Source organism: Taudactylus pleione, unplaced genomic scaffold, assembly GCF_031769625.1.
Source record: "Taudactylus pleione unplaced genomic scaffold, aTauple2 ptg000069l, whole genome shotgun sequence".
In the NCBI taxonomy this organism is placed as follows: Eukaryota; Metazoa; Chordata; class Amphibia; order Anura; family Myobatrachidae; genus Taudactylus; species Taudactylus pleione.
Window position 1 is genome coordinate 5860649 of NW_028284471.1, and position 12609 is coordinate 5873257.

General features: G+C 44.7%; 1 protein-coding gene across 1 annotated transcript in view; it reads left to right on the forward strand.

The window, feature by feature from the left end:
• Positions 1 to 12609, forward strand: part of TM9SF4 (transmembrane 9 superfamily member 4) — a 46933-nt gene that overhangs the window by 22319 nt on the left and 12005 nt on the right. The window contains exons 3-11 of the mRNA XM_088467087.1: positions 7 to 106; positions 569 to 737; positions 2293 to 2425; positions 7278 to 7401; positions 8544 to 8662; positions 8750 to 8861; positions 8948 to 9018; positions 9279 to 9411; positions 9495 to 9576. Coding sequence (XP_088323213.1) covers positions 7 to 106; positions 569 to 737; positions 2293 to 2425; positions 7278 to 7401; positions 8544 to 8662; positions 8750 to 8861; positions 8948 to 9018; positions 9279 to 9411; positions 9495 to 9576 — 1043 coding nt within the window. The remainder of the gene's footprint in view (positions 1 to 6; positions 107 to 568; positions 738 to 2292; positions 2426 to 7277; positions 7402 to 8543; positions 8663 to 8749; positions 8862 to 8947; positions 9019 to 9278; positions 9412 to 9494; positions 9577 to 12609) is intronic.

A 12609-nucleotide genomic window follows, 5' to 3' on the forward strand; every position in this document is an offset into this window, starting at 1 on the left:
CTCCAGGCTGTGAAGCTGACAAGCTCTCGGACTCAGCTGCCTTATGAATACTATTCCCTTCCATTCTGCCAGCCAGATGAGATCACTTACAAGGCAGAAAATCTGGGTAAGGCGTAGAACAGACGGCTGTTTGTGGTATGCATATGGAACTCTGGGTGGATTCCGGGTTGTGAGAAGTGGGGTATTGGTGGAACCTGGTGTAAAGGGAGCTCAGGGTGGGTACTGATGAGGTCTACAGTAGATGGAGACCATCTGTATAGAGGAGGGTTGGTGTCTAAGTTGGGTAGAGGTGGGGTGTAGGTGGAGCCAGGGTTGGGTAGAGATTAAATGGTGCCTGGTTAGGGTAGAGGTGGGGTGTAGGTGTTGTATGAGTTGGATAGAGAGTTTGGGGTGTAATAAGAGCCTGGTTTGTGTAGAGGGTGTGGTGTAGGAGGAGTCTGTATTGAGTTGAGGTGTCGTTGGAGCCCTAGGAATGGGTAAAGAGTTATGATGACCACTTTGTGTATAGGCTTGTGATGTAACCTGGTGTCTGTTGTTGTGCCTTACTGCAAGTTATGTCTTCCATTAGGTGAGGTCCTGCGGGGGGATCGAATCGTTAACACTCCTTTCAAGGTGTTTATGAACAGTAATAAAAAATGTGAGATTTTGTGCGAGGATCCTAGTGAGCCGCGGGTGCTTACAAAGGAGAAGAGCAAACTGATTGCAGAGCGTATACAAGAGGATTATTACGTCCATTTGTGAGTACTTTTTCGTAATAGCTTATTCAATGTGTTACCTGTTCTATAACTTCGATTTTACTATGTAGAATATTATCAATGAAGTGTTTGCTGTTGTCAGCTTACATAGCATTAGATTTTTACCAACATATTGAATCAATGATGTATAAGTATTATTATACAAGGTATACAAAGATGGGCTTTCATATGCCTGTAGAAGGTGTTAAGGACATTTTTTTATTCTGTCCCTGATATAAATATGATGATTCCTTGGGGTCGTGGTATTGGGGATATTCAACAATATCCTGATCCCGAAAATGTTCCTAATTGTGGATTTTTTTACATGTTAAATTTCTCTGATCCGCTGATGGATTGCCAATTATCGATGGCCGTGGATCAGCAGGACAGAGAATCTGGGCCATAGACGTATGGGCCCCTTAAGTCCCTACCAGCTTTATGAATTTGGAGACTGCAACTATCGCCCATTCTTATGTGCTGTTCAATGTGGTTTTTGATGTTTGTTTTCAGTTGTCGTCCAGCTGGAATGTAAATGTTTTGCCAAAGCTCTTGCAGACTACAACAGTATTTCCAAGATTTACTAATACTTGCTCTATTAATTTTACTCTTTATTCTGATAAGTCTTCTAGTGTTGTAGGTATGATGCGCAGTGTTCATCTTGCCTCATACATTTACCTAATAGCAAGGCCTTAAGGTTTTAACTTCAAACCATAGAAATGTTCTTCCCACTTGGTATGGATGTGTGTAGAGGATTTCATGCTAGTTTTCTTAAATTATTATTATTGACACTCCTATGAAACACACATGTGAAGTGCCCAAGATATTGTCTCATGGTCCTTTCTCCCATTATTGCCATTGAGTTTGGAGCGATGTTGGGTCACGATGTGCTGTGGTGCACGTTCCCGATACTACCGATAGGTAGCATCTCTTAGTTTACTGCGCACCACTATGGGGGTGCGAGGCATAATGTGCAATGTTGTATTTGCAAAGAAGCGCCCTTCTCACACAAATTATTTTAAAGGATTGCTTGTCTAGACAAATTCCATTGTACCAGTGTCTCCTTTTCTTTATGATGATGGGCTTAGCAGTGCTCTTCATATAACCTTTACCTTTTCAGTAAGCTCTTTTATTTATCTTCAAATGTTTTTTTTTGATCTTCATGATGAAGATATGGTTTGTAAATGTACTAATTATAGACTTCACATACAAGTCAATTTATTAAATTGAAACATTGTAACTGACAAATTGACAGCAAATTGAGTATTTAGGTATTCCCTAGCACAGTGGTTCTCAAACTCTGTCCTCAGGACCCCCACACAGGTCATGTTTTCCAGGTCAGCCAGCAGGTGCACAGGTGTATTCATTACTCTCTGACACATTTTGATCCACAGGTGAAGCTAATTATTTCACTTGTGATTGTAAGGAGGTCTGGAAAACATGCACTGTTTGAGAACCTGTGCACTAGCGTAATAGTTTTTTTGTTAACACCGCATACTAAAGTTTTCTAATGTGTGTTGTTTTTTTTTGTTTGTTTTTTATTGGATTTGTGTGTATCCAGAATAGCAGATAACTTACCGGTGGCCACAAGGCTGGATGTTCATCTTGTCCATGAGGAGGAGGAGGAGAAGAAGAAGGAGCGAGATGTTCAGTTTGAGCATGGATATAGATTGGGGTTCACCGACAACAACAAGGTAAATGTACAGGCAGCGCATTAGTTTTGGCTGCATGTATTACTTCTGTCTTTTGATGCCACAGTTTTTTGGGAACAAGGAGCAGATCCAGGTTAGACATGGGGGAAGGCATTTGTCCCATTCTCTACACTTGTTTATACAGATTGAATATAATAGTGTGGCATGTTTGAGGGTTACGTCCTAAGGATATCAGACACTACAGATGTGTCCGTATATATCTAGCCTCAATTCACCACACAGCGCATCATGCCTGGCGTGAGTGAGCCGCCAGGTCCCGTACTACTCTGCTAGCGTCGGGCTTCATATTTTGATAAAATTGCGTCTAAGTTGCGATGTGACCAGGACACTCCAGCAGACTGTGCTGATCAATTTGATATGCAAGACTTGTATATCTGTGTGCACCTGAGTCTGTATATGCAGAACAGACTCAGGAATGAAAATGAAAAAAGCTGCGGCCGCTACATTGTAGCACTATACACAGACATAAGTGTTGGATATGCAATTAATCAGCACAGTCTGCTGGTGTGTCCCAGTCGCTTCACATTTTCGGCAATAAAGACAAAAAAAAGAAGCCCAGCGCGGGCCGAGTCTCGCGGGACTTGGTGCGCCGAGAGGGGCTTTTAGTGCGACTGCAGCAAAGATGTGTAAGGATACATGTGTATGTTCATTTCTACTGCTTCTCCTTGGTACATGGCAGATTATGCCCATGAGGCTTCAGGTGAACAGAACTTTTGACTCATGAGTTGATGGCGATCTTTTCCTTCTCATATTGACTGTTAATGTGTGTGACCATTTAATCGCTCTCTGGGGTGTATTTACTAAAGTGTGGGTTTTTAGAAGTGGAGGTATTGCCCATAGCAACCAATCAGATTCTATCTGTTATCTTCTAGAAGGTGCTAGATAAATGTTAAGAAGAATCTGATTGGTTGCTATGGTCAACTTCTCCACTTCTGAATACCCATACTATAGTAAATATACCCCTCTGAGTCCATCTCTGCACTGTAGCCTACCATACCTCCACCTGATACTTCTGAGTGTTTAACTGCTACTGTTCCAATCTCCACTTGCTCCTATTGTATCAGCATTGTTCCTTGCCTCTAGTCTGTAACCTCTCCAAAGCATGGTCCTCTGTCTTGCATCCTCATTCAATCTTGTTTTTTGTGTGTGATTTGTTATTCTGACTGTCCAGTGCTGCAGACTTTTGTGACACCTTACAAATAAGCAATATTGAATGAATTATGCTACAGTTTTACATGTTCCTTAGTCAGAACATCACCAACCTGCATTTTGTATATTGTGGCTTGGAAGTTTGCTGAAGATGTATGACGTTCATTAAGTTGGGCAGAAACTGCAATTCTGGACAAACACCTTCCCATAAACTTTTTAACCTGTCAACAATAGTCAGTCCTTGGTCAGGGATTAAATCCCTAGCTGCCGTATTATTATTATTTTATGACCGATGTACACGTGAAGTTGGGCTGACTAGACACTAGAAATCAGCGCTTCTAAATGTGTGTGTATTAACACCTTAGTGTGTCATGAGTTGGTCCTTGGCGCGTGACGCACAATGACAGTGGGACAACAAAAAAAGGCAGTGTCCTACAGGACGTGCTCTGGGCTATTAGCAGAGCAGAGAGAAGAGTGTGCTTTGCCACTTTCCCCCAGCTCTTGGACATGCTCTAGCCAATCAGCAAAGCAAGCAGGGGAGAGTATGCATTCTCCCCATGCTCCAGGACGTACGCTGCATATCAGCAGAGCAAGGAGAGGAGAGTGCTTTGCTGCTTTCCCCCTGCTGCACTGGATACTACACCGGCTTGTCAAAGGTCTATCAAGGGTGACCAGTTGGTTGTAAAACTGAATTGTTTAAAATAGGGAGGATGTGGTCTAGATCAGAAGGGTACGAGAAGGGATGTGTAGCACTCCTGAGAGGTAGTCATGTCTTTTATGGAAAGACTATAAGGACCATGTGGAAGTAAATGTGTGTGTGTGGTTTATCATGTAGGTGGTAAGGAAGTTTCTCAACGCATGAGGTGTGGCAAACATGCTTTTTGAGTTGGAAAATAGAGGGTGGCTAAGTATGCTGTTAAGCTAGGTTACCAAATGTTATATTTATTGAATGTCTATTCAAGATATGGGGAGAGTAGCAAAGGAGAAGGCTACAGGAATCCTTAGGGCCTGGTGATTCTAGCAATGAGTAAGGCAAAGATGCATTTCATCCCTTAAGAGAGATCCATACATCACATGGTCCCAGGGGGCCGCCTGCAGAACTGAGGCACACTGAGTTACAGTAGTCACGGGACCGCTCTCGTTAGTGTAAAAAAAGGGAGAAGATGTGCAGTTTATGGGGCTGATTATGACTTGGGAATAGAAAAACATAGAGCAAGTAACTGCATCTTGGTAAAACCATGCTGCACTGCAGGTGGGACAGGTGTAAAATGTGCAGAGAGAGTTGAATTTGGGAGGAGTGTCTCCAAACTGACATCTAAATTGCAGTGTAAAAATAAAGCTGTGCCGTATTTGAGGGCTACATGCAGCAGCAGCCGCCAGTATTTACCCTGCATGCAAAAAAAACAAATGTATTTATAACCCCTGCATTGCAACATGGTTTTTTCCCGATTTACAAAGTTTTTTTTTTTTTTCTTTGCTTCCACCCCAGCATTAGCCCCTATGTCTCTACAGCAGGGATGGGGAACCTCAGGTCCAGGGGCCATATGAGGCCCCCGCAATAATTTGGTCTGGCCCTATGCAGCAGTGCTGCCTGGAGTGTCCTTATGACACTTCAGACGGTCACACCGCTGCCCTTACAGCTCCCCGGAGCATCCTCAGGATGCTCCAGGCATTGCTGTAATCACCGGCGATTGTGGCCCCGTCCCCTTGTAACATAACACGGAGGGAGCGTGGCCTGCACCGGGCCCACAAATGTTATATATATCAAAATGACCCTCGGCAGAAAAAAGGTTCCCCATCCCTGCTCTATAGTAACGAAATGGGTGTTTCAAAAGTGAAAATCTATTTGTACTTTATTTGAATACAGTAATGAAAAGTAAAAAGGTTACTTTGTTTTGAATGGTTTAAAAAAAAAAAAAAAGTTAAACCCTCACATCATACATTTATACCATTCTGTTGGCAAAAACCACACATTTATAGAAATGGGAGAAATAGGGGTAATATTTGGGAATATATATTCATCATGTTGCAATGGGGAAGACCACATGAATTGGGGGTTATAAGCCCTACCGCCTTAAGCTTGTACACTAGGAGGGTGATGTATCAAGCTTCCTCAAGTGTACATTCTATAAATGCTAGGTAGAAGCTGATTGTTTGCTGTGGGCAACTTCTCCACTATTCACATCTCGGGGGTGGGCAATAAGCGGCCCTCCAGCTGTTGCTGAACTACAATTCCCAGCATGCATTGCAACAGTTTAGCATGACCAAATAGTAAAATTCTGGCAAGGCATGCTAGGATGTGTAGTTCTTCAACAGCTGGAGGGCCGCTTATTGCCCATCCCTAATTCTAAGTGAAGAAAAATTGCCTACAGGAGAAGGAGAAGTCTATCATCCTTGGTGCCCTTAGGAACCAGATCAAATGTCCCTATGATTCATTTTCAGCTCCCATTTGGTTCCCATTTTCATTTCATACCCATCCTTGGTACCCTGCTTATAAATTCAAGCAGGACTCAGAAGGTATATGGCCCTCTAAATCTCCCATGTGCCTTCTCTTTGCTTTGTAGTTACCATATATACTCGAGTATAAGTCGACCCGAATATAAGCCGAGGTACCTACTTTTACCCCAAAAAACTGGGAAAACTTACTGACTCGAGTATAAGCCTAGTATGGGAAATGGCAACAGCTGGTAGTGCCCCCAGTAGTAAACCCTCCTGGTAGTGCCCCCAGTGGTAATCCCCCCTTTCAGTGCCTCCAGTAGTAATCCCCCCCTGGTAGTACCCCCAGTAGTAATCCCCCCTTTTAGTGCCCCCTGTAGTAATCCCCCACTGGTAGTGCCCCCTGTAGTAATCCTCCCCTGGTAGTTCCCCCTGTAGTAATCCCCCCCCTGGTAGTGCCCCCTGTAGTAATCCCCCCTTTTAGTGCCCCCTGTAGTAATCCCCCACTGGTAGTGCCCCCTGTAGTAATCCTCCCCTGGTAGTTCCCCCTGTAGTAATCCCCCCCCTGGTAGTGCCCCCTGTAGTAATCGCCCCCTGATAATGCCCCTTGGTAGTGCCCCCTGTAGTAATCGCCCCCTGGTAGTGCCCTCTGATAATGTCCCCTGGTAGTGCCCCCTGTAGTCCCCCCCCCCTAGTAGAGAGAGACGTGAAAAGAATAAAAAAAAAATAAACACTTACCTTAAACTCCCGCTCCTGGTCCCGCCGCTGTCCGCTCCTCCGGCCGCTTTGCATGGGAGAGACGTCGTCATGACGACGTGTCTCCCATCACCCACTACGGGAGCCGGAAGATGGCTCCCGCAGTGGGAGCAGCAGAAGCCGCTGAGAGTCTGACAGACTCTCAGCGGCTGCTGATTACACCAAACACGCAGCTGCCGGCTCCGGCGGCTGTGTGTTTGGCAGTGTGTAGCGCTGACCGAACTCCGTCCGGTCAGCGCTGCACTTGACTCGAGTATAAGCCGAGGGGTACTTTTTCAGCACATTTTTTTGTGCTGAAAAACTCGGCTTATACTCGAGTATATACGGTAGTTTGTTTTCACCACATTCCGTATTGCATTGTAGGCAGGCAGAAAGCAACCTTTTCCCCTCGATAGCTGAATTTTATAGTAAAATGACAGATTTTCAGTGATAATGGGAACCATGTTGTTTGTTTAGGTTATAATGATGTTAATTAGCTTTGCTTTTATTCCAGTTTTATCTACACAATCACCTTTCCTTCTACCTGTACTTTCATCGAGAAGAGGTGGAAGATAATCAGGAACCCACATTTAGGGTTGTGAGATTTGAGGTTGTCCCCCAAAGCATCAAAATGGAAGGTAACAGTATGATGCAATTTGTGACCATAATAGCAGATATTATATTGGATTGAGGATATTCTATTCTTAGAGACGAAGATCACAGGATGATCTGCATAGTGACCAGTGTGTGGTCTGGTGACCTAAGTTGTATTCAGTAGTAAACCATGGAATAGATTAACTGTAAACTAGTGTTTGGGAATAAATGGTAATAATGCAGCTATTTCTCATTTAGTATTATTATTTTGGGGCATTTATTTGTGGAGTGTGTTTAACTGCAAACTTGCCAAAAGGGCTTGATGTCAGTCGGCAAAGGCTACTAATACTTTATCTGGCACAGAGAGGTGTATTTCACCCATGTATATAAGCCTATTGATTGACCTCATCTCTGTGTATGAACATTAAGGGGGCTTGAACAGTGCAGTGACATCCAACAAAATAAATTGTATAATGAATCTTTATTGTGATGAAAACTTAGACTAAGAATGTTTACATCTGTAAAATGTGTAATATATGAAAGCGTGCCTAAGTACTATATGGAAATATATAGGGGGAGGGGCCCTAGATATAAGTACTATATGGAAATATATTTAAGTACGACAAAGATCTCTCTGTGCGCTTTACAGGTTGCACATGGCGGTATGCAGTTCCGAGATTGACAAACATCAAGTAGTCGACACTCCATATGTCTGAGCCACGTTCCCGGCACCAGTATGCCCACAATGTTAAAATGCTACTTAACACAATTTAAAAATGTTACTAGTATTACTTTTTAAACTATTTTTACAGTTTGTTTAAAGTTTTATTAGTGGCATCATAAAAATGCTTTACTGGTGCTGGCAACGTGGGTCTGACCATATGGCAGTTAGACAATCATTATGTCAACGCTACCAATGTATTCCCTCCTGGCCAGCCTGTCAGACATGAAGGAAGGAAGCTCCATCAATATCGTAGAGAGGGTATTTTACAGTAAGCTTCTGCTCCCAAGGGAGGTGGTGGTAGCTGGTCCTTTTAAGAGTCCCTTTTGTTAATAGGATAGACAATGTAATAGCTGTGTTCTGTGACAAGTATACAGAATATTCGAATATAAATCTGAAATGCTGCTGACCTTAACATAATGACTGTTTGCTATTTGACTACAAATAACTCTCTCCGTCATGCAGATCTCAAGGGAACTAAGGATAGGCACTGCACTGTCCCAGAGAGCTCCAATTCAGCACCCCAGGAAATTAACCCGACAACGGAAAATAAGATGTTGTTCACATATTCTGTACATTGGCAGGTAGGACAGTCAGGACTTCATGATGATCTGGTATGGAAGTTCTTAAGCAGTGTTGTCTGTTATTAGCATTTGTTTTCTTCTCTCTAGGAGAGCGACATTAAATGGGCATCTCGATGGGACACTTACCTCACCATGAGTGATGTACAGATCCACTGGTTCTCCATCATCAATTCTGTGGTGGTGGTTTTCTTCCTGTCAGGTGAGCAGAGGGTCAGAGGATTGTTATTGAGGAGCTTGGTGTGGGTGCTCTGCAGTGTACTTATACTTCTGTCTTCTGGTTCCCAGGTATTCTGAGCATGATAATAATCAGAACATTGAGGAAGGATATTGCAAACTACAACAAGGAAGATGATATTGTAGGTGACTTTTCAGACCAGGGGGTAAATGTAATAAGCTGAGGCTTTGAGACTTTGGTGAGTCCTGTGCTGGACTACCCAATGTTTTAAAGTATCAGTCTTTTAATAGGCAAAACCAGGCTGATATTGGCTATTAAAAGACTGCTACTTTAAAATGTCGGCCAGTGTCTCGATGCCACAGCCGATTAAGTTTGCCCCCATTTCTCACCAACCAGATAACCTTACTGTCCTCTAACTATTCTCTTGACCTCTTCCCACAGGAAGATACAATGGAGGAATCTGGTTGGAAGCTGGTCCATGGGGACGTGTTCCGACCTCCCCAGTACCCTATGATACTAAGTTCTCTGCTGGGCTCTGGAATTCAGCTCTTTTGCATGGTCCTGATTGTGATCTGTGAGTATATTGGGAACAGTGAAGTCCTTTGTATGGCTGTTAGGTAGACATTCTGCTAATTCAGTGTCCTTGTTTTTCTCTAGTTGTGGCCATGCTCGGAATGCTGTCTCCATCGAGCAGGGGAGCCCTGATGACCACGGCATGCTTCCTCTTTATGTTCATGGGGTAAATAAATTAATAGTATAGCTGAACTTATTTTAGAAAAAAAACCTTTACATACAATTAGAGCTTATCCTTAAAAAATATAATATATTTGTGAAACCGAGCAAGCAGTGGTGTAGTATATATATTGGCTTCCAGGATATTCTGGTGGCTGTAAAGCTGTTATTGAACTAAAGGTTTCCTCCTGCCTGCACTAGTCTAATAATAGGATTCTGGTACTTACCGATAAATCCCTTTCTCCGATTCCACAGGGGACACTGGAGCCTCAGTACAATGGGGTATAGGAGTGTGTTAACCGGGAGCTGGCACCTTTAAATAAAAAAATACTGGTAGCTAGCTCCTCCCCCTCTATAGCCCCCCTCCCCAGGTCAGTCTAAAAACAACTGTGCCCGAGGGGAGCTGGAAAGTAAGGAGAAGGAGACAGAAAAGCTACATTAATCACACATACATAAGAAAACCACATATACATGAAAACAAGAACAGGTCAGTCAGACAACATTAAACGCAAACTAGCGTCTGAACCTGTAAAAACAGTAACAATGCAGGCAGAACAGCGTAGTGGTGGGTGTCCAGTGTCCCCTGTGGAATCGGAGAAAGGGATTTATCGGTAAGTACCAAAATCCTATTTTCTCCTTCATCCACCAGGGGACACTGGAGCCTCAGTACAATGGGGACGTCCCAGAGCTTACATCCCGGGTGGGAGAGCACTGAGAGCCCTGCAACACCGCACGGCCAAACTCCAAAGCGGAGGCCGCAAAAGTATCAAAACGATAGAATCGTAGGAAGGTATGCGTGCCTGACCAAGTGGCTGCTCTACAAAGTTGGTTTAAGGAAACCCTGCGAACAGCCGCCCATGAAGGACCTACTGAGCGCGTAGAATGCGCCGTAATAGGACCCGGTGGTGGTTTGGAAGCTATCACATATGCTTGCCTGATAGTGAAGCGAATCCATCTAGAAATGGTCTGTTTGGAGGCCGGCCAACCTGGACGGGCCACATCAAACCGAATAAACAAAGCATCCGATTTACGGAGGGAGGCAGTCCTGTCAACGTAAATCCGGAGTGCTCTGACTACATCCAAGGATTTTGAATTGGAAGAGTCATCCTTAAACACCGGAACCACGATAGGCTGGTTTATATGAAAAGCTGTCACCACTTTGGGAAGAAAAGCCCTTTGAGTACGCAGCTCCGCCCTATCCTCATGGAAAATAAGATAAGGAGGGCGGCAGGATAAAGCACTGAGTTCTGACACACACCTTGCCGAAGCGAGAGCCAACAACAGAACCACCTTCCAGGTTAAGTACTTTATCTCCACTCTCTGTAATGGCTCAAAAGTATCAGACTGGAGGGAGGCCAACACCAAATCCAAATCCCATGGTGCTGTGGGGGACACAAAGGGGGGTTGAATCCTCACAACTCCCTGGAGAAAAGTCTGTATATCCGGAAGAAAAGCCAATTTCCTCTGAAAGAAAATGGACAACACTGATACCTGTACCTTTAATGAACCCAGACGAAGGCCTGCTGTGAGACCTGCCTGAAGAAAAAGGAGACGTGATACCTTAAAGACCGAAGGAGGAGAATTACGTCTCTCACACCAAGCCACATATGTCTTCCATATGCGGTAGTAATGTTGAGAAGTGACTTCTTTCCTACCCCGAATCATTGTGGGAATGACACTAGACGGAATACCCTTCTTTCTGAGGACGGCCTTTTCAATAGCCAGGCCGTCAAACAAAGCCGCCTTAAGTTGCGATAAACAAATGGGCCCTGACGAAGGAAGTCATCCTGAAGAGGCAGTGGCCACGGTCGTCTATTAACTGATTCTGTATCTGGGAGTACCACGCTTGTCTGGGCCAATCTGGTGCTATCAGAAGCACCTTGATCCCTTCCCGCTTGATTCTTTGAAGCAGGCGTGAAATGAGCAGAAACGGAGGTAATAGGTAAATGTAATGAAACTTCTGCGGAGCCGTCAGTGCGTCCACTGCAGCTGCCCGTGGATCCCTTGTTCTGGAGTAGTAAACTGGTAGTTGGTGGTTTAACCTTGACGCCATAAGGTCGGCTTTAGGACAGCCCCACCTCAGAGTTAGTTGGTGGAACACATGAGGATTGAGTGACCATTCCCCTGGATGAACGTCCTGCCGACTGAGGTAGCCGGCCTCCCAGTTTTCCACTCCTGGGATGAAGATAGCAGAAATCGCTACTGCGAATTCCTCTGCCCAAAGCAGAATCCTGGTTACCTCCCTCATGGTGGCACTGCTTTTTGTGCCGCCCTGCTTGTTTATATACGCCACTGCAGTGGCGTTGTCCGACTGGACTCTGATTGCCTGCCCCTCCAGCAGCGGATGCGCCAGCTAGAGAGCATAAAATACCGCTCTTAACGCTAGGATATTTATGGGCAATCTGGCTTCCTGTTGCGTCCAGTGCCCCTGAAAATGCTTTCCCAGAGTCACTGCTCCCCAGCCCCTCAGACTTGCGTCCGTAGTGAGGAGGGTCCAATCCCACACCGCAAACCTTTTCCCCGCCAGCAGGTGGGAAGGGTTCAGCCACCAAATGAGAGATGTTCGAGTCTGAGGCGCCAGGAGAACTCTCTGATGGAGAAAAAGGTGGGATCCTGACCACTGGGAGAGGAGATCCAATTGAAAAGGAAGGGCATGAAATCGTGCATACTGAATCGCCTCGAAGGCCGCCACCATCTTCCCCAGAAGGCGGATACAGAGATACAGACACTCGGCGATGTAAGACCAGGTGCACCAAATGCTGAATGGAGGCAGCCTTGTCTTGAGGCAGGAAAACTCTTTGCTGCACTGTGTCCAGTATCATTCCCAGGAATAGTAAACGCTGTGTGGGGATCAGGGAGGACTTTTTGAAATTTAGTATCCAACCGTGTTGCAGGAGGATGCTCTGAGTTAAGCGAATGTCCCTTAACAGCCGAGCTTCCGAAGAGGCCTTTATCAATAGATCATATAAGTATGGAACAATGACGACCCCCTGACCATGCAGTAGGGCCATCATTGGCGCCATAACTTTTGTGAAGACTC